The sequence below is a fragment of the Thamnophis sirtalis genome, unplaced genomic scaffold (assembly GCF_051295495.1).
Source record: "Thamnophis sirtalis isolate CommonGarterSnake01/CBP01778 unplaced genomic scaffold, rThaSir2_p1.2 scaffold_8, whole genome shotgun sequence".
NCBI classification, from domain to species: Eukaryota; Metazoa; Chordata; class Lepidosauria; order Squamata; family Natricidae; genus Thamnophis; species Thamnophis sirtalis.
Genome location: NW_028261388.1, coordinates 722123 through 744622, shown reverse-complemented (window position 1 = coordinate 744622; position 22500 = coordinate 722123). Strand labels below are relative to the sequence as shown.

General features: G+C 47.4%; 1 protein-coding gene across 1 annotated transcript in view; it reads left to right on the top strand.

Annotated features, from left to right (window-relative positions):
• The window catches only part of LOC148044240 (nuclear mitotic apparatus protein 1-like), a 30818-nt gene extending 8998 nt beyond the window's left edge, over positions 1-21820 (top strand). Inside the window, exons 2-10 of the mRNA XM_087720927.1 lie at positions 11531-11601; positions 12178-12263; positions 13590-13669; positions 14112-14194; positions 17324-17404; positions 18167-18251; positions 19427-19538; positions 21202-21371; positions 21547-21820. Of these exons, the coding sequence (XP_087577053.1) occupies positions 11560-11601; positions 12178-12263; positions 13590-13669; positions 14112-14194; positions 17324-17404; positions 18167-18251; positions 19427-19538; positions 21202-21371; positions 21547-21725 (918 nt within the window). The 5' untranslated portion in view covers positions 11531-11559 and the 3' untranslated portion in view covers positions 21726-21820. The remainder of the gene's footprint in view (positions 1-11530; positions 11602-12177; positions 12264-13589; positions 13670-14111; positions 14195-17323; positions 17405-18166; positions 18252-19426; positions 19539-21201; positions 21372-21546) is intronic.
• The last annotated feature ends 680 nt before the right edge of the window (positions 21821-22500 follow it).

The window sequence follows — 22500 nt, the reverse complement described above, 5'->3', positions numbered from 1 at the left end:
ACCCAGATTGTTGTTGGGGGCAAAATGCTGACTCTGTAAACCGCTTAGAGAGGGCTGAAAGCCCTATGAAGCGGTATAGAAGTCGAACTGCTATTGCTATTGCTATTGCTTGGCAAATGTTGGGCTCAATGGTGGTCGTAAATTGAGGACTACCTGTACTCTGACAGCTACTCCCAAGGGGTTGCAATCGGTGTGTCCCCCGGGATTCTTAATGTCCCAGGTTGAGCCCCTTGCCATAAATCCTCCATGCTCTAAAAAGCCATTTCGGTCTCTGTGGGGAAACCATCTGCCAACCTTCCCACACAGCTGCTCTTGACTGACAGATGTTTGGCCCTGTTGAGGTTGCACCTCCTGGGCAGAACCAACCAGCTGTTAACCTCTGGCTGTTACCTACTGGGGGCTGCTCTGGATGCAGAGAAAGGGGGACACGGACAGTCCTTGACTTACGACTACAATCGAGATCAGGAGCCAAGGTGGCGCAGTGGTTAAATGCAGCACTGCAGGCTGACTGCTAGATCAGCAGTTCAGCGGTTCAAATCTCACCGGCTCAGGGTTGACTCAGCCTTCCATCCTTCCGAGGTGGGTAAAATGAGGACCCAGATTGTTGGGGGCAATATGCTGACTCTCTGTAAACCGCTTAGAGAGGGCTGAAAGGCCTATGAAGCGGTATATAAGTCTACTGCTATTGCTATTATTCACTGAGTCATGCATAATTTTACGACCATTTTGCCAAAGTTGTTAGATAGATAGATAGATAGATAGATAGATAGATAGATAGATAGATAGACAGACAGATAGATAGATAGATAGATAGATAGATTGTTTATTTATATGTTAAGTGAATGACTGCAGTCGTTCAATGAATCAAGCGGTCGTTAAGTGAATCCAGCTCCCCCCCCCAATTGGCTCTGCTTGTCAGAAACCAGCTGGGAAGGTTCCAAATTGTGTGTGTGTGTGTGTGATGTGACCACAACCGTCGTAAATACAAGCTCGTTGCCTGAAGTTTGATCGTGTGACTCGGGATGTCGCTACGGTCATAAGTATGAGAACTGGTCGTAAGTCCCTTTTCCCCCCAGTGCTGTTTGAAGTTCAATCAGTCACTAAATAAATGGTTGTTTTATGGATTTATGGAAACTCCTGGATTTCCCCCTAATCCCCAATAACAGACTAATCAGGCAGGTGGAAAAGCCTGGGAAAAATTAACTCACTTTATTCTTAACTTTTGCCTAAACTTTTTTGCATGAAGGCCCAGCTTGTCGGGGCCAAGAGGCTGGCTTAGAGAGGGCTGCTGCAAAGCACAGTCAGTGTTTCTCAACCTTGGCCAACTTGAAGTCCTGTGGACTTCAACTGCCAGAATCCCCCAGCCAGCACAGGTGTGCTGGCTGGGGGATTCTGGGGAATTGAAGTCCACAGGACTTCAAGTTGGCCAAGGTTGAGAAACACTGGTTTGAACTTCTGCTTTATGGCAACAGCACCTTTTAAAAGGCCAGGGTGGATAAAAATCGTTTAAAAAAATATATCAGATTTTTAAATTTTAAATCAGGTTTTTTTTTTGTATTTTTATCAAATTTATTTTAATAAAGTGCTTTTGGAGTAAAAAAATCTATAGCTTTCTATTGAAGATACATTCATAATTTATTCAGCATTAAGGAGCTCAGTTATGTAGCAGGAGGCTGTGCACTCTGCAATATTGGGACTGTCAACAGCAGGTCAGAGGAGAAGCCACTGCAGGGCAGATGACGGCTGCTCTTTAAAAATTATGATTTAAATCTCTTGCTATCCAGTAGGTGTCAGGGACAACTGCTTTCCGTCCTTTCTAAAACAGGAGCAAAGTTTTGCCTTTAGGTTCTTGTTATTTTTTTTCATTTCTCAAAGATGCAAAATACCTCCAGATTTTTTTAAAAAAAACAAAACAAAAAGAACATTCTATTGGAACATTCCAGTTGAGAGACTTGGTTTCAAAATCAAAGCAAACCCTTATTATTATTGGCTATTACTATTATCATCATCATTATTATCATTATCATCATCATCATCAAATATGAAACTCAGTCAACTGAACATTTAAAATGCATCGCAAATATTATTGATGGTGGACACTGGTTCCTGCCAGCATCTTAGGTATCGACCAGGTATCTCCTTAAAATACATCATGTTCCGAGTAGCACAGTGTTTTTGCAGTTCTGCTGCTGCTATTTCAGGAAGCTGCAATTTCTTGGTGTATTTTTTAAAAATTCTTGGGCATATGGTGCCAAGTGCCCCAATGACAATGGGTGTCCCTGTTACATGTTTCATCCATAATCGCATAGTTTTGGGGGCCAGGTTGCGTTATTTTTGTGATCTTTCATGCTCAGTTCTTTTTCTTCGACTCTGGCGTCTCCCGGTACAGCAATATCAATAAATTGTACGCTTTGTTGTTGTTGTTGTTGTTGTTGTTGTTGTTATTATTATCCCCATGGTCACATGATCAAGAGACGAGGTGGCGCAGTGGTTAGAGTGCAGTACTGCAGGCCACTTCAGCTGACTGTTATCTGCAGTTCAGCGGTTCTAATCTCACCAGGCTCAAGGTTGACTCAGCCTTCCATCCTTCCGAGGTGGGTGAAATGAGGACCCAGACTGTGGGGGCAAGTTGCTGACTCAATTTGCTAAAAAAAATTTGTAAACCGCTTAGAGAGGGCTGAAAGCTCTATGAAGCGGTATATAAGTCTAATAAATAAATAAATAAATAAATAAAATAAAAATTCAAAAGCTTGGCAACTGGAAACCGTTATATTTGTGACGGTTCTAGCCTCCCGGGGTCATATGTTCCCCTTTTGCAACCTTCTGACAAGCAGAATCAATGGGGAAGCCGGATTCACTTAACAACCATGTTACAAACTTAACAAGTGCAGCGATTCACTTAACAACTGTGGGGGGAAAAAAGGGTCACGAAATGTGGCAACAGCTCACTCAATGAACACCTTAGCAGCAAATTCAGTTGTGGTCATAAGTCAAGGACAGAGCCCAGGCTTGTATTTGTCCTGGGCTCATTCCCCCCTGGTTGGGGGGGCTGTGACCCCAAAGGAGCAGCAAGAGGAATGCCTAGAGCAGCCCTGCTTCCATTGTTGCGGCGGTGAAGTTTTAAAGAGAGAGACTGTCCACGCGGCATTTTGAAACTTAAAGCTGATTTCAGTTGCTGCCTGGGGTTACGTATTGTTTTTTTCCCCTTTGCTTTTCGTTTTAATTGACCCATTGGGAATTCATTTTGTGTTTGCAGTGGTGGATGAACTTAGTAAATAGATGTAGGAAGGAATAAGATCCAGGCGGAGCCGTTTCATCCTTTGACCAGGGAATCCACTGGACGCCGTATCGCCTTAGAGCAGTGTTTCTCAACCTTGGCCACTTGAAGATGGGGAAGTGTCTAGGACAGTGTTTCTCAACCTTGTCCACTTGAAGATGTCCGGGACTTCAATTCCCAGAATTCCCCAGCCAGCATTCGCTGGCTGGGGAATTCTGGGAGTTGAAGTCCGGACATCTTCAAGTGGACAAGGTTGAGAAACACTGCCTTAGAGTTTCTGGATTTGCTCACTTAGCAAAATTCAGGTTGTAAATACAACTGGGTGTACGATTTCCTGAACGTCGTGCTGCACCAACGATTCCCCTTTCTGGAAAAACGGGATGAGAAGCACCTGGCCTGAGAATGGAATATTGTGACACATGTTGGCCGTGTTCACACGAGGCACCGAACCAAGGTGCCCCCCCCCGGGCCATGCTTGCTTAACGTTAGGGGTTTTGTAATAGTGGTGAATACGATACCTGTAGCTCAGGTGGAGGAGGAGGGTTGGTTTCCGTTGTGTTTCGTTACCAGGCGAGCTAAGATCTTCAGCGGAGATAGGATGGGGAGTTTCAACTCCAATGAAGATCTTGCCTCGCCTGGTAACAAAAAACTAAACCACAATCTCAGGGAACGAACCTTGTTGGGGAAATCATCTACCGTAGTTTTCGGACTATAAGAGCGTATTCCCAGAGCCGGGAAGACTCGGCTGCGGATCTCCAGAGTTTAGAAGCCGGAGAATAGCAGTTAGACTTATATACCGCTTCCTGGGGCTTTCAGCCCTCTCTAAGCGGTTTAGCGAGTCAGCATATCGCCCCCAACAACAATCCGGGTCCTCATTTCACCCACCTCGGGAGACGGAAGGCTGAGTCAACCAGGAACGAACTCCTGGCACTGAGCAGAGTTAACCTGCAATATTGCAGATAGATAGATAGATAGATAGATAGATAGATAGATAGATAGATAGATAGATAGATAGATAGATAGATAGATAGATAGATGATAGATAGATGATAGATAGATAGATAGATAGATAGATAGATGATAGATAGATGATAGATAGATAGATAGATAGATAGATAGATAGATAGATAGATAGATAGATAGATAAGCATAGCATAGCAATAGCAATAGCAATAGCAGTTAGACTTATATACCGCTTCATAGGGCTTTCAGCCCTCTCTAAGCGGTTTACAGAGTCAGCATATCGCCCCCAACAATCTGGGTCCTCATTTCACCCACCTCGGAAGGATGGAAGGCTGAGTCAACCCTGAGCCGGTGAGATTTGAACAGCCGAACTGCAGAACTAGCAGTCAGCTGAAGTAGCCTGCAGTGCTGCACTCTAACCACTGCGCCACCTCGGCTCTAAGTTATGCTTGGAGCACCGTGGCGGTGGCAGCGCCCTGGCCCTTCAGAGAGAGCTTGTCTCTTGGGGGGGGGGGTGTCTTCAAGACCTATGGACTTCAAGACCCGGCATTCCCACCCACCCACTGACCCGCTCTGTTGGTTCCCCTCCTCTGCCCCTTTATCAGGTTTAGAAGGTTTTATGCAACCCCATCTTGAACTGCTGCCGCTACCACCGCAAGCTTTCCGGAGCAAGCGAGATCCGGTCACCCTTCTTTCCAGCTTTTGGTTACTTAACAGCTGAGCGGCTGCGGGGCTGAGCTGATCTTATTGGGGGCCTGGAGGTCTTTGATTGCAAAGCGGGAGCGAGAGAGAGCTGCTGATGGATGTGTGCGCTGGGGTTATAATCTGGGTTGAAGTAAGAGCCAAGGTGGCGCAGTGGTTAAATGCAGCACTGCAGGCTACTGCTAGATCAGCAGGTCAGCGGTTCAAATCTCACCGGCTCAGGGTTGACTCAGCCTTCCATCCTTCCAAGGTGGGTAAAATGAGGACCCAGATTGTTGGGGGCAATATGCTGACTCTCTGTAAACCGCTTAGAGAGGCCTGAAAGGCCTATGAAGCGGTATATAAGTCTACTGCTATTGCTATATTGCTATTGCTATTGCTATTGAAAGAAGGGCCCTGATTACTGGGGGGCTTAGCATAATGTGGGGATTCTGCAGCCTTTGAGTCTCCAGCTTTCCTAAATGCGGGGGGAGGGGGGAGAGAACCCCAAGCGTGGCAACTTTAAGACACACGGACTTCAAATCCCAGAATCCCCCCCGCCAGCATGCCTAACTTTGTGTTGGAAGAAACGTCCTTCTGGGTTCAGTTCCAAGTGGGGGAAAAGAGACTGGAGACACGGAGGCTGCTTGGAAAGATGGTTTTAATGGTGGACAGGGTCACGTGGCTTGAGCTCCTGAACAGGAAAGGGGGGGGGTCATCAGATGCTTCCAGATGTTGGGTGGAGAAGAAGAAAAAGAGGCAGAGGTGCTGAAAGTCCCTGGTTTTATGCCCTCTCTGGCCTTTGATCTTGAGCTTGCATTCTGATTGGTTGTCAGACCCCCATGGGGCAATGCAGGGGCATCTCTCTAGGCTGCCTTTTGAGTCCAGGTGTGGTTGAGCCTGGCTTCTTCCCAGGTGCCCTGTGGTGAGATGGGTAAAGGGCCGATACTATCATGCCTTAATCCCGTCACCGTGGAGCTGAAGGGTGGAGGTCTTTGTTATGTAGAGTAGACCGGCCCTGGCTTTTTAGTGGCCCATTGAAGGTGGGGGCCATTAAGAGTGAGTCTGCTTCCTGCCTAAAAACATGTTTCTCCATTTCTGATCCAGGGAAAATATAATATTCTGCCTTTTTCAATATTTCCCAGGATATTTCATTTTCCTAGGAGAGGGGGGTGGGTTGTAACTCCCTACACTTGGACAACTCCCAGAATTCAGTGGTTCACTTTTAACAATTGTAGCAAGAATGGTCATAAAATGGGACAAAACAAACGTTTCGCTTAGCAGCATGAATTTTGGCCTCAATCGTAATCGTAAGTTGAGGGAGAAACCGCAGCGCGTTTATGACAGTTGCAGAGTTCCGGGGTCTCGTGATCCCCTTCTGCGACCTCTGCGAGGTTAGTAGAGGAGGGTAGAAATCCTTTAAAGCTTCTCTACCTCATGCAACTCCCGGAATTCCCCAGCCAGCCATAGAAGAAGAATACACGAAGCTCAGGGTCGAACTGTGGGGTCCTTGGTGCCCTCTGAGCTGGGTGATCTTCTAGCAGACGTTTCACGACCCAACTAGGGAACATCATCAGTGCTGGAAGGGAAGGCAGTTTGTGGAGAGGAGGAAGAAGACTGTGGGCTCCTTCCTTGCAGACGTTTCACGACCCAACTAGGGAACATCATCAGTGTTGGAAGGGAGGGGAGATCTGCCCTCTACTTATATACAGTAGCTTGCCCTGCCAGTGTTGGTAGGACTGTTTGGTATTCTTGGTAATCCTTTAATTGTTCTGTTGTTTACATTTAAACTATTTACTGGGGAAAATGCAAGGAAAACTCTCTTTTGGGGAAAGCGTGGCTTGATCCCTGTGGATTCTTCTAAGGCAGTGTTTCTCAACCTTGTCCACTTGAAGATGTCCGGACTTCAACTCCCAGAATTCCCCAGCCAGCGAATGCTGGCTGGGGAATTCTGGGAGTTGAAGTCCCGGACATCTTCAAGTGGACAAGGTTGAGAAACACTGTCCTAGACACTTCCCCATCTTCAAGTGGCCAAGGTTGAGAAACACTGTCCTAACCACTGCTGGGGAATTCTGGGAATTGAAGTCCGGACATCTTCAAGTGGCCAAGGTTGAGAAACACTGTTCTAAGGGGTCAGCAAGTGCCACGCGTGGACTTCCACACTTTGCATTTTCTAGCCCCATAGGTTGGGATTCATTTCTCGAACCATCTATTTACGACTGTATGCTGCAGAGGAACCAGGCGATTTCTGGGTGCAGCTTTGCCGAGGTGTGGCTGGCTGGTAGAGTCCTTGGGATGGTGGCCAAACTAAGGGAGGTCAGAGTCCAGGGGTTGGACGGAGAAGCTTCACGCCATCTTGCTGGATGAGATGATGTGAAAGATAATTAAACTGCTTTCAGTCGTGCTGTTTAGGGAATGCAATAAGTGTGCAGGGTGTGAGAGTCAGACATTTGTCCATGCCTGCCCTTAGAAAAGGATTTGCATGTCATAATTAACACACAAAAAAGCCGTCATGTAACCCCACATGTACAAGTGACACATTTGGCAGCTCATCTTTAAACTAGGTCGGTTGCATCACGGGAACATTGAGCCCTGCGCGGTGCCCTCGGGCTCTGCGTTTAGATTCCCTTAATTTTTGCAGAAAAGTTAAAGGCGCTTTAGCTGAATGAAAGGATTACTATTCCGTTTTAATGGGTATTTTTAAAATGGGAGGAGCGGTAGAAGCCATCCAAGATCCTGGGCCAGATCGAAAGAGGAAAAGTTGCCGAGCAGCGTAAAATTCCTCCTAATTTGGGATAAGTTTACTACAGCTTTTTTTTTTGAAAAATGAATTGTGGTTTGATAATTCGTGGTTTCAACCCCAGCTACTTTCAAGTGGACTTCAACACACAGCTGGCTGGGGGATTCTGGGAATTGGAAGTCCACAGATTTGAGAGAGGCTAAGGTGGAGAAACATGCAGTGTTTTAGAGAATTTTATTTTTAACCTGCAGGGACTAAAGTGTCCGTCAGCTCCCTTTTTCTCTTCCCAAGCTGAATATCCCAATTTCAGACAAGTGGTTGTCCAATCTCTTCTTAAAAATCCCCAGTGATGGAGCATCTACAACATTGTTTCTCAACCGTGGGAACTTTTAAGTCCTGTGGACTTCAACTCCAGAATCCCCCAGCCAGCATAGCTGGCTGGGGGATTCTGGGAGTTGAAGTCCACAGGACTTAAAGTCCCCAAGGTTGAGAAACACTGATCTACAACCTCTTCCGTTCCACTGGTTGTGTCCCCCACTGTTAGGAAGTTCTCCTTAATTCCAAGTTGCTTCTCTCCTGGATTAGTTTCCATCCGTTGCTTCTTGTCCTGAGGTGCTTTGGAGAATAGCTCGACCCCCTCTTCTCTGCGGCACCCCCTCAAATATTGGAATGCTGCTATCATCTGTCTCCCCCACCCACCCCCACACCCACCCCCATCCCAGTCCTTCTTTTCTCTAGATCAGCCAAGCCCAAATCCTGCCACTGGTTCTTCATGTGTTTTTATCTCCAGACAACCTTTAATCATCTTCGTTGCTCTTCTCTGTCCTTTTTTTCAAAGTCTCAACATCTTTCTTTAACGTGAGCAAAGCTGGGTGCGGCATCCCAAAGCGTGGCCTTACTAAGGCTTTATAAAGTGGCAGTAATACTTGGGACCTGCCTCTTTCTCCCACTCCCCAACTGTATAACATACTGTGGGAAGTTATCATCCAGCCCTTTCCCGGAAAAATGAAATATCCTAGGAAATATTGAAAAGGCAGAATATTTCTCTGGATGTGAAAAGAAAGAAACATGCTTTAAAAGACAGAATAGGTGCCTGTAGCTTCCTGCCCCATCCACACTTTGTCAACAGGCCATTGAGAAGGCCAGGCTAGCCCACTTTACATAATAAAGACTTCTCCACTGCAGCTGCAGGGGGAAGGGATATTGGAACGTTACTCAATTCTCCACATGGCATCTGAGACCTCATCTATACCTGGATTCAAAACAGCCTAGAGAGTAGCCCCCAGTTGAAAGACATTTCTTTCAACAGGGCAAAACTCATTTAATTCTCTCGCTTAGCAACAGAAATGTGGGGCTCAACTGTGGTCATAAGTCAGGTAGGACTACTTGTAGAAGCTCACACGTTTCCTTGGGATTTTATCTCTTCCCCCCCCCCCCCCCGTGAAATCCTAAAAGCTCATGGCCACCGCTTCCTTTTTGCGGCTTGCAACCTCCAAACCCACCAGGAGCAGCTCCTATTTTGCGTGGAATCCTTTGCCAACATTGTGCCTGTGACCTACGCTGGATTTTCTTTTCAAGCCCCAAAGTCAGCTCGCACACCACAGAGCAGCAGCTGACTTGTGAGGGATGGCCCACATTTGCAAAATCCCTACGCAGCAGCACAGGAGGCCTGGAAGGGGGCAGGCAGACTGGCTAGCACTTAACACAACACACACACACACCCACAGCACACCCACAGGGAACAACTGTCTGGAAGCAACCACTAGACTTAAAAGACTTAGTATTTTTTTCATTAACAGGCTGCCTTTGGCGGTCAATGCCTGCTCTTTTTGAGATTTTTAAGCCGTTCCAGCCACGTTCCCTACAAAGTATTGTTGGAAGAAATGTCCTTCTGGCTTCAGCTCCAAGTGGGGAAAAAGACACTGGAGACATGGAGGCTGCTTGGAAAGATGGTTTATTGTTGGACAGGACCACGTGGCTTGAGCTCCTGGACGGAAAAGGTGATCACATGCTTCAATGTTGGTGGAGAAGAAGAGAAGGGCTGAGGGAGGGGCTTGCTAGGCTTTTTATACCCTCTTTAGTCCCACCTCTCTGTTTCCTGTTCCTGTGTAAGAAATGTATTCTGATTGGTTGTCAGACTCCCATGGGGCCATGCAGGGGGCTACTCTCTAGGCTGTTTTGAATACAGGTATGAGTTCTCAGATGCCATGTGGAGAGTTGAGTAATATCCCTTCCCCCTACAGCTGCAGTGAGGAGAAGTCTTTATTATGTAAAGTGGGCTAGTCTGGCCTTCTCAATGGCCCATTAACTGGGGATGGGCAGGAAGCTACAGGCAACTATTCTGTCTTTTAAAACATGTTTCTTTCTTTTCACATCCAGAGAAATATTCTGCCTTTTCAATATTTCCTAGGATATTTCATTTTTCTGGGAGAGGGCTGGATGATAATTTCCCACAGCCCCATTTTACAACCTTCCTTGCTGCAGTTGTTAAGTGAATCATTGCAGTTGATAAGTTACTAGCACAGTGAAGTGAATCTGGGTTTCCCCGTTGACTTTGCTTGCCAGAAGGTCGCAAAAAGGGATCAGGTGACCCTGGGGCACTGCGGCCGTCATAAATGTGAACCATCCAAATTTTGAACTCGTGTCCATGAGGATGCTGCAATAATTGCAAAAATAACCATAAGTCACTTTTTAAAAAAAGTCAAGCTCTTCTCCAAAACACTTGAATGCCAGAGAAGGAATGGATGGGAACTGACCAAGGAGAGATTCAACCTGGAAATAAGGAGGAATTTCCCGACAGTGAGATCAATCAACCCACGGAAGAGAAGTTGCCTTCAGAGGTTGTGGGAGCTTCACCCCTGGAGGCCTTCAAGAAGAGACTGGACTGCCATCGGTCAGAAATGGTGTAGGGTCTCCTGCTTGGGTTGGACTAGATGACCTCCAAGGTCCCTCCCAACTCTGTTCATCTGAAGATGAGAGGCCTGAATGCAGCAGCCTCAGTCTTGTGTGTGTATTTGGGGACTTGTGCTAAATCGCTGTGGGGAATTGGCCAGATCTGACGCTAAGGACCTCCTGAAGGAAAGGAGGAACCCGTTGGGCTTGTTTTGACCGTCAGCTGCATAATTTGATTTATGTTAGCCCGGAATTCTACATGGAGCTCATTCTTGACTCCCCTTGGTTTTTTTCCTATAATAGATTTTTATTAGTTTATCGAAGTATAAAATACAAAGAGTGATTTTGAAAAGCAATAGAAAACTAAAGTGGGGGAAGGAGAAAATGTGGAGTAAAGAGAAAAGAAAAAGGCACCGACTTCCAACTCTCTTGAGCACAGTAGAAGATAAACAACATTGCAACCTCAACTATTTACTTTTACACAACATTAGAGGTATAATGCTAGCCAGTCATTTCTGTAGCACCACAACTATCTAATCAGCAGAAACAAAATCAAAGTTTCCTCCCCCCCCCCCATTGCAAGCCAAAAATATGGAAGCAATTTCCAAATAGGAACAAAATTAAATATATTCTCTTCTTTGGATTGAAAAAAAAAAGTCAATCTAGCCATCTCTGCTTCTCCTTCTTTCCCTCTCTCCAGGCCTTCCGAAAAGCCGTCAAAACCTGGCTTTGCCGACAGGCCTGGGGTTGATGAATTCCCCTCCCCTCTCGACCTGTGTGGTCGTGTGATTCTTGGCTATTTTAACTACTTGTATTGTGTTCTATGTTCCCCTTTTCCCCCTTTGAGTTGTTCGCCGGCCTGAGCCCCTCCCGGAGAAGGGCGGCATACAAATAAAATAAATCTAAATCTAAGTGGGTTGCAAACCTCCTTTATCCGAACTTAACGGTTAATTCCCTTCTTTCTCTTCCTCCCACAGGTTTGAATGTAACCTGGGAAGACGCAAAGATGTCGCTTCACAACACCAGAGCCTCGGTGCTCCTGGCCTGGGTAAAGGAGCCCTTCTTTATGGCCGAGAACCTTTTGGAACAGGGATGGGCAATTCATGGCAACGTTAACAGGCTGGTGGACTTCAATTCCCAGAATTCCTGAGCCAGCCAGAATGGCTGGCTCAGGAATTCTGGGAGTTGAAGTCCACTCATCTTAAAGTGAGCGCCTGTGAGACGTGATCGGATGCTTTTACATCTGCCTGAGCTGCTTGGCAGCTCTTCCTGTTTATGGTTTTAGGGTTTATTAGTCATATTTAGCATGGGGAAATAGGATGTGGCTCATTAAATATGGCAACCATCTACTAGAAATAGAAATAAATGCCTTCTTTCGCTAAACTGGGAGCGTTAAAAATGCCTTAAAGTTTGAAAGCGTGGAAACAAAGTGAGCCCTAATGTTGTTTCTGGGCATGGGCCAGAATTTATTAATTCCCCCAAAGAGGGTCCCCTTCCCACACGTTCCTCCAGCTGAGTTTTCCCACCCGGCGTGTATCGTGGCCATCTACCAGCTCCCTCCTTGGCCAGCGTGGCACTCGGCCCCTTGCCAGCCGGCCTCTGAAGTCTCTCTCCTCCTCCGCAGGTGAACAGCCTGAAGCTGGGCGATGCCGTGACTTCTCTGTCTCAGCTCCAGGATTGCAGCCTCTTCCTCAAGATCATCGGCAAAATGTAAGACAGAATCCGGCATTCCTCCCGTGGGCACAGCAATGGCTAAGCCTTTGGTCCTCGGGTGCCGAAAGCACGTGCACACACGTACGCGTGCCCACATCCTTGGTACAACGCGTGCGTCCCCCCCCTCCCCTCCCGTGCCTCGGCCCCCTGCGTATGCGCACGCAACCCCTTCTGCACCCCATTTTGGGCAACCGCAGTATTGATTATTGTTAATTTTAATTTGAATTCTTTTAAATAAATGTGTCATTGTTAATTTTAATTGGGTTTGGGGATATCCTATTCAATTTCTTTTTAACTTTCGTAGTATGTGTTTCTTTTAATGTTGTACTCTGCCCTGAGTCCTTGGGAGAAGGTGGCATATAAATTGAATAAACCTCCTAAAGGAGGGGGGAAAGGAAGGAGAGAAGGAGAAAAGGAAGGAGGGAAGGGAGGAGGGAAGGGAGGAAGGAGAGAAGGAAGGAGGGAATGTAGGCGAGAAGGAAGGGGGAAAGGAAGGAGAGGAGAAAAGAAAGGAGGGAAGGAAGGAAGGAGGGAAGGAAGGAGGGGAGAGAAGGAGGGAAGGGGAAGGAGGGAGGGAAGGAAGGGGAGTAGGAGAGAAGAAACAAGGGAAGGAAAGAGGGAGGGAAGAAGAAGTAGGACCATTGTAAGATAAGATGGATCTATGGGATGTTAAGAAAGCAATCTTCAAGTATATTGTTAACAGTAGGGAAAAATTGTTATACATATTATTAATAACAGTTATGAGATCAAATAATTGTGAATGTATGTATGAAATTGATAAAATTAAAAAAAATTGAATAAACCTAAAGGAAGGAGAAAAGAAAGGAGGGAAGGAAGGAAGGAAGGAAGGAAGGAAGGAGGGAAGGAGGGAAGGGGGAAGGAGGGAGGGAAGGAGAAAAGAAAGGAAGGAGGGAAGGAGAGAAGGAGGGAAGGGGAAGGAGGGAGGGAAGGAAGGAGGGAAGCAGAGAAGGAGGGAAGGAGGGAAGGAGAAAAGAAAGGAAGGAGGGAAGGGGAAGGAGGGAGGGAAGGAAGGGGAGTAGGAGAGAAGAAACGAGGGAAGGAAAGAGGGAGGGAAGAAGAAGTAGGACCGTTGTAAGATAAGATGGATCTATGGGATGATAAAAAAGCAATCTTCAAGTATATTGTCAACAGTAGGGAAAAAAATTGTTATAAATACATATTAATAACAGTTATGAGATCATGTAATTGTGAATGTATAGATGAAATTGATAAAATTAAAAAAAAAATTGAATAAACCTCAACCTCCACCCTGGTGCCCCCCCCCTGGTGCCCCCCCTGCCCACGGCTTTCCTCTCTTTCCAGACACGGCCCAGACGAGGGGCCGGATGTTTCCCAGCAGAGTCTGCCCGAACGGGTGGCCCACGTGGTCGGCTTCCTTCAGAGTAAGTGTTTCCCTCCACCGGAGGATGCTGAGGCCGGGGGGGGGGGGAGGCGTTTCGTGACCCCACAAACACACCCACACACCAAGCACAACACAAACTTTGAAGCTTTCCCTATCAGAGGCTGTGGGCCGTTCCTCTCCCCTCTCCCCTTCCACGCCCCCCCCCTCCCAGCCCTAAACTCTGGCTCTAAGGGTGAAGCTCCTTTTCCTAGTGGCTCTTGTAACTTCAGACGGTCACTAACTGAACGGTTGTAGAGTCGAGGACTAACCTGTAGAACAGCTGCTCAAACCGAAGCCAGATTCAAAGAGCAGCGGCTGTTGGGTCCAATCAAAAGTGGGCCATGGTGGAACTCTTTGGGGGAGGGGGCGGCTCTGGGGTTTCCTGATGTGGGGGGGGGGGCATTTGGGGTTGACTTATGCTTCTCCCACCTGTCTCCTTCCAGAAATCTGCAAGCACAAGGCCTCCCCGCACAGCCTGGTCTCCCAGGAGAAGCTGTTAGCAGCAGAAGAACTGGAGTTAGCCAAGGTGGGGCCGGCTCCTGGGTATTCGTGGCTTTCTGGGTCGGGGGTCCTGGCCTGGGTTAGGCTGGGGTGGGTTGAAGGAAGGCTCAGTCTGGGGGTGGAAGGGACCGGGGTCATTTCTCAGGTGCCGGTTAGGGGAAGCCGGTCAAGAACTATTTATTTCTATCCTGACCTTTATTGTTTTCATGAATAAGGGAGCGAGCATCTCCCACACACTTTCTCCTCTTATTTTACCCACCACAACAACCCTGGCGGGTGGGCTGGGCTGAGAGAGAGGGACTGGCCCAAAGTCTCCCAGCTGGCTTTGCTGCCTAAGGCCGGACTAGAACTCCCCGTCTCCTGGTGATTGGCCCAAAGAAGTTGTGAACGCCCCAACACTGGAAGTCTTTCAGAAAATGCTGGATAGCCATTTGTCTGGAACAGTATAGGGTTCTCCTGCCTAGGCAGGGGGTTGGACTAGAAGACCTCCAAGGTCCCTTCCAACTCTGGTAATCTATTCTATTCTAACTATCATTTACAGATGATATCATTTGCAGGAATTGGTTATGTCTAGTTTAATGAAGAGAAGGACCAGGGGAGACAGGATAGCAGTCTTCCAATATCTCAGGGGTTGCCATAAAGAAGAGGGAGTCAGGCTATTCTCCAAGGCACCTGAGGGCAGAACAAGAAGCAATGGGTGGAAACTAATCAAGGAGAGAAGCAACTTAGAACTGAGGAGGAATTTCCTGACAGTGAGAACAATTAATCAGTGGAACAGAAGTTGCCTCCAGAAGTTGTGAAGGCCCCAACCCTGGAAGTCTTTCAGAAGATGCTGGATAGCCATTTGTCTGGAACAGTATAGGGTTTCCTGCCTAGGCAGGGGGTTGGACTAGAAGACCTCCAGGGTCCCTTCCAACTCTGCTGTTGTATTATTGCTGTATAAAGTTTCCCAGCCGTTTCCTACTTTCTAATCTGGTGCCTTAACCACTAATCCGAACGGAAGGATCAGTTCTGGCTACAGAAACCGAATGATTTAATTTATTAAATTTCATTTATTAAATTCATAGGCCGCCCAATCCTGGAGGACTCCGGGCGGCTTACAATGATACCACACCCTTTGGCCCTGCGTGTCCCGGTGGCGTCTATAGATATTGGATCTGCCCCCCCCCCCCTGCCCAGGGGTCTGGCCATGATGTGGGGCGCTTGGCGGCTACTGAGGCAGAGAGAATTCTGTTGCTGATCATGGTTTTACCCCTCGTTCTGAATGGATGATGGTCCGTTTCCCCGTGCCTGGTGCATTTGCTTTTAACTTCTATTGTTCCTGCTTCTTGTGAGTCGTTGAGATGAAAGTAATTATGATTGGCGGTTGGTGGAAAGGGACCCAAGGCCAAAACATCTGGCGCAAGAGGGCTCTTAAGACCAGACCTGTCAGGCCTGAACAACCAGGCGTTCAAGCTAATCACTTTAGTACAGTGTTTCTCAACCTTGGCAACTTGAAGATGTCCGGACTTCAAGTCTCAGAATTCCCCAGCCAGCATTGGCTGGCTGGGGAATTCTGGGAGTTGAAGTCCGGACATCTTCAAGTTGCCAAGGTTGAGAAACACTGATCTAGAATATGAAAGTCTGCATAAAATTCCTTCCTATGCAAGGATTGAGGAACATTTGAAGTGTCTAGGACAGTGTTTCTCAACCTTGGCAACTTGAAGATGTCCGGACTTCAACTCCCAGAATCCCCCAGCCAGCATTCGCTGGCTGGGGAATTCTGGGAGTTGAAGTCCGGACATCTTCAAGTTGCCAAGGTTGAGAAACACTGCTTTAGTATGTTCTGCCTATAATGTGGGAACCTGGCCACACAGGTGTTCCTGGGGAACAGTTCCCATAGGCTCCAAAGAACTGAAGTGGGGGCAGCCCTAGCCCTTTCGGGGTTCCACAATGACCCCAGGCCATCCCTGTTCTTGATCCCTCCTCCGTCATCAATTGGGTCTTTCCTAACAAGACCTGCCATTCACCGCGAATATGTGGGGGAGCCCTGCAAAACAGCATCCCTTTTCCCACCCCCATCGCTCCAGAGGGACATCCTGGTTGACAGGGTGGGAAGTCCCCGAGGGGACCCAGAAAGCCAGGATAGATGCATCACCCCCCACCCCGAGCCCTCCAGAAGCATCGGCCCTGCCTTCCTAGGCCTGGCCTGAGCCCCGCTTGAAGAGGGTCCGGAGCCCCCTTCATCCAGGGTCTTCTGGATGGAGCTGGGAACCTTCCACCTTCTCTCCACCTTATTATTTTTCAATTACAGAACTAAATCTTCCACCTTCCCTTCTGCCGCGTGTCGTCTGGGCACAAACACCTCTTTTGCCACATCTCCCACCTTCATAGGAACATTATTTCCCGACGTTTAGTATTAGAATATATCGGGCACTTAAAAATGTTATAGGACTCTCCATTTTCCTTCTATCTTCTAGTAATAATATATCAACATTAAACATTCTCCTTATACACACACTAACCACTTTCTTCTTCTTTGTGTCTCTCTCACCTTCTCAACCAAACCTTTGGGGGAAGTTCCCCCAAAGGGTCACACCCAGGGATGGCCTCCTGAGTAGGGGTGCACCACCTCCTCCTTTAAGGTGGCTGAAAGCAGCCCCTTCACCAGAAGTTGGGCCCGGCCCCATGTGACACCCCCCACCCCTCGGATACTGAGCCGAGGTGGTGCAGTGGTTAGAGTGCAGCACTGCAGGCTACTTCAGCTGACTGCTAGTTCTGCAGTTCGGCTGTTCAAATCTCACCGGCTCAGGGTTGACTCAGCCTTCCATCCTTCCGAGGTGGGTAAAATGAGGACCCGGATTGTTGGGGGCAATATGCTGACTCTCTGTAAACCGCTTAGAGAGGGCTGAAAGCCCTATGAAGCGGTATATAAGTCTAGCTGCTACCCCCACCCCCAGGGAGGAGGCCCTGGCCAGCCAGGAGAGGGCTGGGCCCAGGTGCCCAAGCTCCCTGCCCATTTCCTCCTCGGGACGGACAGGTTGAAAGTCTTCCCAGGGGTCTTGGGTCGGAATCAGAGGTGCGTCGCCATCTGGTGGAGCTCCCGCCTCCCCTTCCGCCCCTGTCCGGAGACCCCCCTCCAGGTGACTCTCTTGTCTCTCTCTGCTCTTCCCAGGTGGTGATGCTGCTCTTGTACTACGCTTCCATGAGCGATAGGATTCCTCGGGAGTGGACCACGCTCGAATACGACCTGCAGGTAAGGGAGATCTCCTTCCGGGTCATCTGGGTGGCCGTGCTGCCTTTTCCCTCCGCAGGCACCCCCTTGAGCTGCCTCCCGTCAATTCAGCCCTGTGGGTAGGCCTTCCCTTACAACAGTCCGCTTAGTGACCGTTAACAACGGAGCTGAAAAAAAGTAAATTACGGCCGTTTCCCCACACCTGACCGTTGCTGCGTCTGCGTGGTCACGCGATCAAATTTGGATGCTTCCGCAACTGACTCCTATTCATGACGGTTGCCGTATCCCGGAGCGGCGTGTTCCCCTTCTGACCAGCAGAGTCCGCGGGGAAGCCGCGGTTCACTGAACAACGGTGTTACTAACTGAACAAGTACAGCGATTCACTTAACGACTAAAGTAGCAAGAAAGGTCATAAAACGGGCAAAAGGCACTTAACAACTGCCTTGCTTAGCAGTGGAAATTTGGGCCTCCATTGAGGTTGTAAGTCAAGGACTGTTCCTAGTTCTCCAGGTTTGGAGGATAAAGTTTGGGGAGGGCAGCGCCCCCTGTGAAAAGTGCGTTGAGGCCTGGCGTGGGGCCGTGGGCTCAGTCTAATTCCCTTTGCCAATCCTTCTCTGGATAACTAAAAAATAATATTATTTTTTGTCTGTACCCCTTTCCCTCATTTGAGTTGTAAGCCGCCCTGAGTCCCCTTCGCGGGAAAAGGGCGGCATATAAATATAATAAATCAAATCAATCAATCAAATAACTGGGGTGCTGCCTGTCTCCCCCTCTGATCCCCAGGCGGAGATGGCCAAGTTCCTGAACTTCATGCTCTACAACGAAGACTGCCTGAGCGAAGATCTGGAGAACTTCCTCCAAAAGAAAAGTAGGTGCTGGGGGAACCGAGACGCTTGCCTGCTTTGACCGGGAACTCCGTGTTGACCGACAGAAGAGAAACTTTGTCGCTAAGGGATAAACGGTGGGCTCTCTGAGCCGGGGGGTTTCCTTGCAGACATTTCATGACCCAACTAGGGAACATCATCAGTTCTAGAAGGGAGGGGAGTTTCCAGAGAGAAGGAGGAGGAGAGGGGGAATGGGAGGAGGAGGGGAGGACTGTGGGGTCCTTGGTGCTCTCTGAGCTTGGTGGTTTCCTTGCAGACATTTCATGACCCAACTAGGGAACATCATCAGTGCTAGAAGGGAGGAGGAAGAGGAGGAGGAGAATAGGAGGAGGAGGGAGGAGGAGGAGGAGGACTGTGGGGTCCCTGGTGCTCTCTGAGCCGGGGAGTTTCCTTGCAGACGTTTCGTGACCCAACTAGGGAACATCATCAGTGTTAGAAGGGAGGAGGAAGAGGAGGAGGAGGAGGGAGAAGGGAGGAGGAGGAGGAGGACTGTGGGGTCCTTGGTGCTCTCTGAGCCTGGGGGTTTCCTTGCAGACGTTTCATGACCCAACTAGGGAACATCATCAGTGTTAGAAGGGAGTGGGGTTTGGAGAGAGGAGAAGTGGTGTGTTCTTGGTGGTTTCCTTGCAGATGTTTCGTGACCCAACTAGGTAATGACTAGAGCATGGATGCTGTTCCCTAGTTCCCTTGTCATGGCACGGAAACCCCCAATCGGAGAGCATCCAGGGCCACACAGAATGGGACTTGTAGTCCAGAGTGTCTGGAGGCCACTAAGTGGAGAAGATCGGGATGGCTTCACTCTTATAAATGAAGGATGCTACAGCAGAGACGCCCATCATGGCTTCCCTCTTTAGACTCCCAGCCTGTCAGTCATTTCATCTGGCTGACCCTGTCTCCGTTTTCCTCCTCCTCCTCCTCCTCCTCCTCCTCCTCCTCCTCCTCCCTCCACTTGGGTCCCTGTAAAGCTCTCGCTCGTTTGTCACTTTCTCCGAGACAAAGCAGCTCCTGGCGTCTTTGGCAGTGGGAGATTTCCTCCAGCTGTAAAACTGGTTTTTTAAAATAAACCTCTTAGGAGGGGAACAACCAGTTGAATGGAAGTCCGAGCATCTTCTCAGCCCTGTTTTGCCTCACGGCCTGCCTGCTCTCCTCTGTCCCCCAGTGCCAGCGCCCTCGAGTTCCTCCAGTGCCAGCTCAGAAGAGACCACCCCACCGAAACGAGGGGTGCCTTTCCTGAAGTTACACAAGATCGCCTCTTCTTCCGGCATGAATAAGTAAGACCTGAGGGGGAGTTTGTCACTTTACTTTATTTTGTGTTGTGTGTGTTGTGTTTTACTTTTACTTTACTTTTACTTTACTTTTACTTTACTTTTACTTTACTTTTACTTTACTTTTACTTTACTTTTACTTTACTTTTACTTTACTTTTACTTTACTTTTACTTTACTTTTACTTTACTTTTACTTTACTTTTACTTTACTTTTACTTTACTTTTACTTTACTTTTACTTTACTTTTACTTTACTTTTACTTTACTTTTACTTTACTTTTACTTTACTTTTACTTTACTTTTTACTTTACTTTTACTTTACTTTTACTTTACTTTTACTTTACTTTTACTTTACTTTTACTTTACTTTTACTTTACTTTTACTTTACTTTTACTTTACTTTTACTTTACTTTACTTTACTTTTACTTTACCTTTTACTTTACTTTTACTTTACTTTTACTTTACTTTTACTTTACTTTTACTTTACTTTTACTTTACTTTTACTTTACTTTTTACTTTACTTTTACTTTACTTTTACTTTACTTTTATTTTACTTTTTACTTTTACTTTACTTTTACTTTACTTTTACTTTACTTCTTTTACTCTACTTTTACTTTTACTTTACTTTACTTTTTACTTTACTTTTACTTTACTTTTACTTTACTTTTACTTTACTTTTACTTTACTTTTACTTTACTTTTACTTTACTTTTACTTTACTTTTACTTTACTTTTACTTTACTTTTACTTTACTTTTTACTTTACTTTTTACTTTACTTTTTACTTTACTTTTTACTTTACTTTTATTTTACTTTTTTACTTTACTTTTTACTTTTACTTTACTTTTACTTTACTTCTTTTACTCTACTTTTACTTTTACTTTACTTTTACTTTACTTTTACTTTACTTTTACTTTACTTTTACTTTACTTTTACTTTACTTTTACTTTACTTTTACTTTACTTTTACTTTACTTTTACTTTACTTTTACTTTACTTTTACTTTACTTTTTACTTTTACTTTACTTTTACTTTACTTCTTTTACTCTACTTCTTTTACTCTACTTTTACTTTACTTTACTTTTAACTTTACTTTTTACTTTTACTTTACTTTTTACTTTACTTTTACTTTACTTTTACTTTTATCTTACTTTTATCTTACTTTTATCTTACTTTTACCTTTACTTTTACCTTTACTTTTATTTTACTTTTACTTTTACTTTTATTATTTTACTTTACTTTATTTTATTTTATTTTATTATTTTTAATACAAAGCGGCAAATATCTCCACCACATGTTCCTCCTCCTGTGTTCCCCACCACAACAACCCTGGCGGGTGGGCTGGGCTGTGCTGGGAGAGAGGGACAGGCCCAAAGTCTCCCAGCCGGCTTTCCTGCCTAAGGCCGGACTAGAACTCCCCGTCTCCTGGTGATTAGCCCAGAGTCGCAAAAGGGGATCGCATGGCCCCGGGACAGTGTCACTCACGTCGTAAGTGTGAGTCAGTTGTCAAGTATCTGAATGAAAATCATGTGACCCTTCAGGGGTAGGGTCACATGATTTTCATTCAGATACTTAACGGTCACTAAGTGAGGAGTTGCGTGTCATGGACCACCTGTGCCTCTTCCGTCCCTTCTTAGAGAGAGAATTTTAACCCCCTGCTTCTTCCGGACAGGCTGTTCCCTGGCTCCTCCTCCCCTTCCTCCTCCTCCCCCGTGGGGGAGATCATGCAGACCCCCCAGTTCCAGATGCGGAGGATGAAGAAGCTGCTGGAAACCGAGCGAGAGAACCGCGACGACCTGGAGCGCGAATTGGCCGAGAACCGGAAGCTCATCGATGAGAAAGGTGGGGGCGGGGGGGAGAGCGGAGGCCACCCAAGCAGCCCGCCCTCAAGGGACTACAAAGCCCCTGTGGCGGCAGCAGAGCAGGGAGGGGCCCGGGCCGTTCCCGGCCACGGTTGCGTTCCCCTCCTCCTCCTCCTTCCTGGGGCTCTGAGGGGGGCTTTGTGCTCTTTGCGTAGATACGCGGATCCTGGTGATGAAGCAGCGCATCGACCGGCTGACCCTCCAGCAGGAACGGCAGGCGGCCGCGGATCAGCTGGAGCCCAAGGAGATGGAGGAGCTCCGGGACAAGAACGAAAGGTCCGCCCTGGCTTTTTCTACGGGGCTCCAAAAGGGGAGCCCAGAGGTAGCAGAATGACAGCTGGGAGGGACCCTGGAGGTCTTCTAGTCCAACCCCCTGCTCAGGCAGGAGACCCTAGACCCAGGTTGGCTTCTGCAACGTTATCCGGGGACATTTGTGAGACCATTTTGCTCTCCGGTCTCTTCTTGAAAACCTCCAGCGATGGAGCAGCCACAACCTCTGGTGGCAAGCAGTTCCAGGGGTTAATTGTCCTCACTGTTAGGAGATTTCTCCTTAGTTCCAGGCTGCTTCTCTCCTTGATTACTTTCCATCCGTTGCTTCTCGTCCTGCCTTCCGGGGCCTTTGGAGAAGAGGTTGAGTCTCCCTTCTTTGGGGTAACAGCCCCTCAAATACTGAAAGATGGCTATCGTGTTCCCTTCGCCTTTCTCTTCCGTAGAGTCTCCCCTGGCCCTCCTCTTCATCAAAGTAGCCAGGCCCAGTTCCTGCAACCATCCTTCGTGTGTTTTAGCCTCCAGTCTCCTAATCCAGTGTTTTTCAACCTTGGCAACTTGAAGATGTCTGGACTTCAACTCCCAGAATTCCCCAGCCAGCATTCGCTGGCTGGGGAATTCTGGGAGTTGAAGTCCAGACATCTTCAAGTTGCCAAGGTTGAAAAACACTGTCCTAATCATCCCTCTTGCTCTTCTCTGCTCTCTTCCCAAAGTCTCCACGTCTTCTTACGTCATGGAGACCAAAACTGAATGCCGTTTTCCCAAGTGTGTTGGTGGATGAATTACCAATACCAAACCCACCCCCCTCTCCCCCCTGCTCCCCGCCCTGTGGCCGCTCCTTT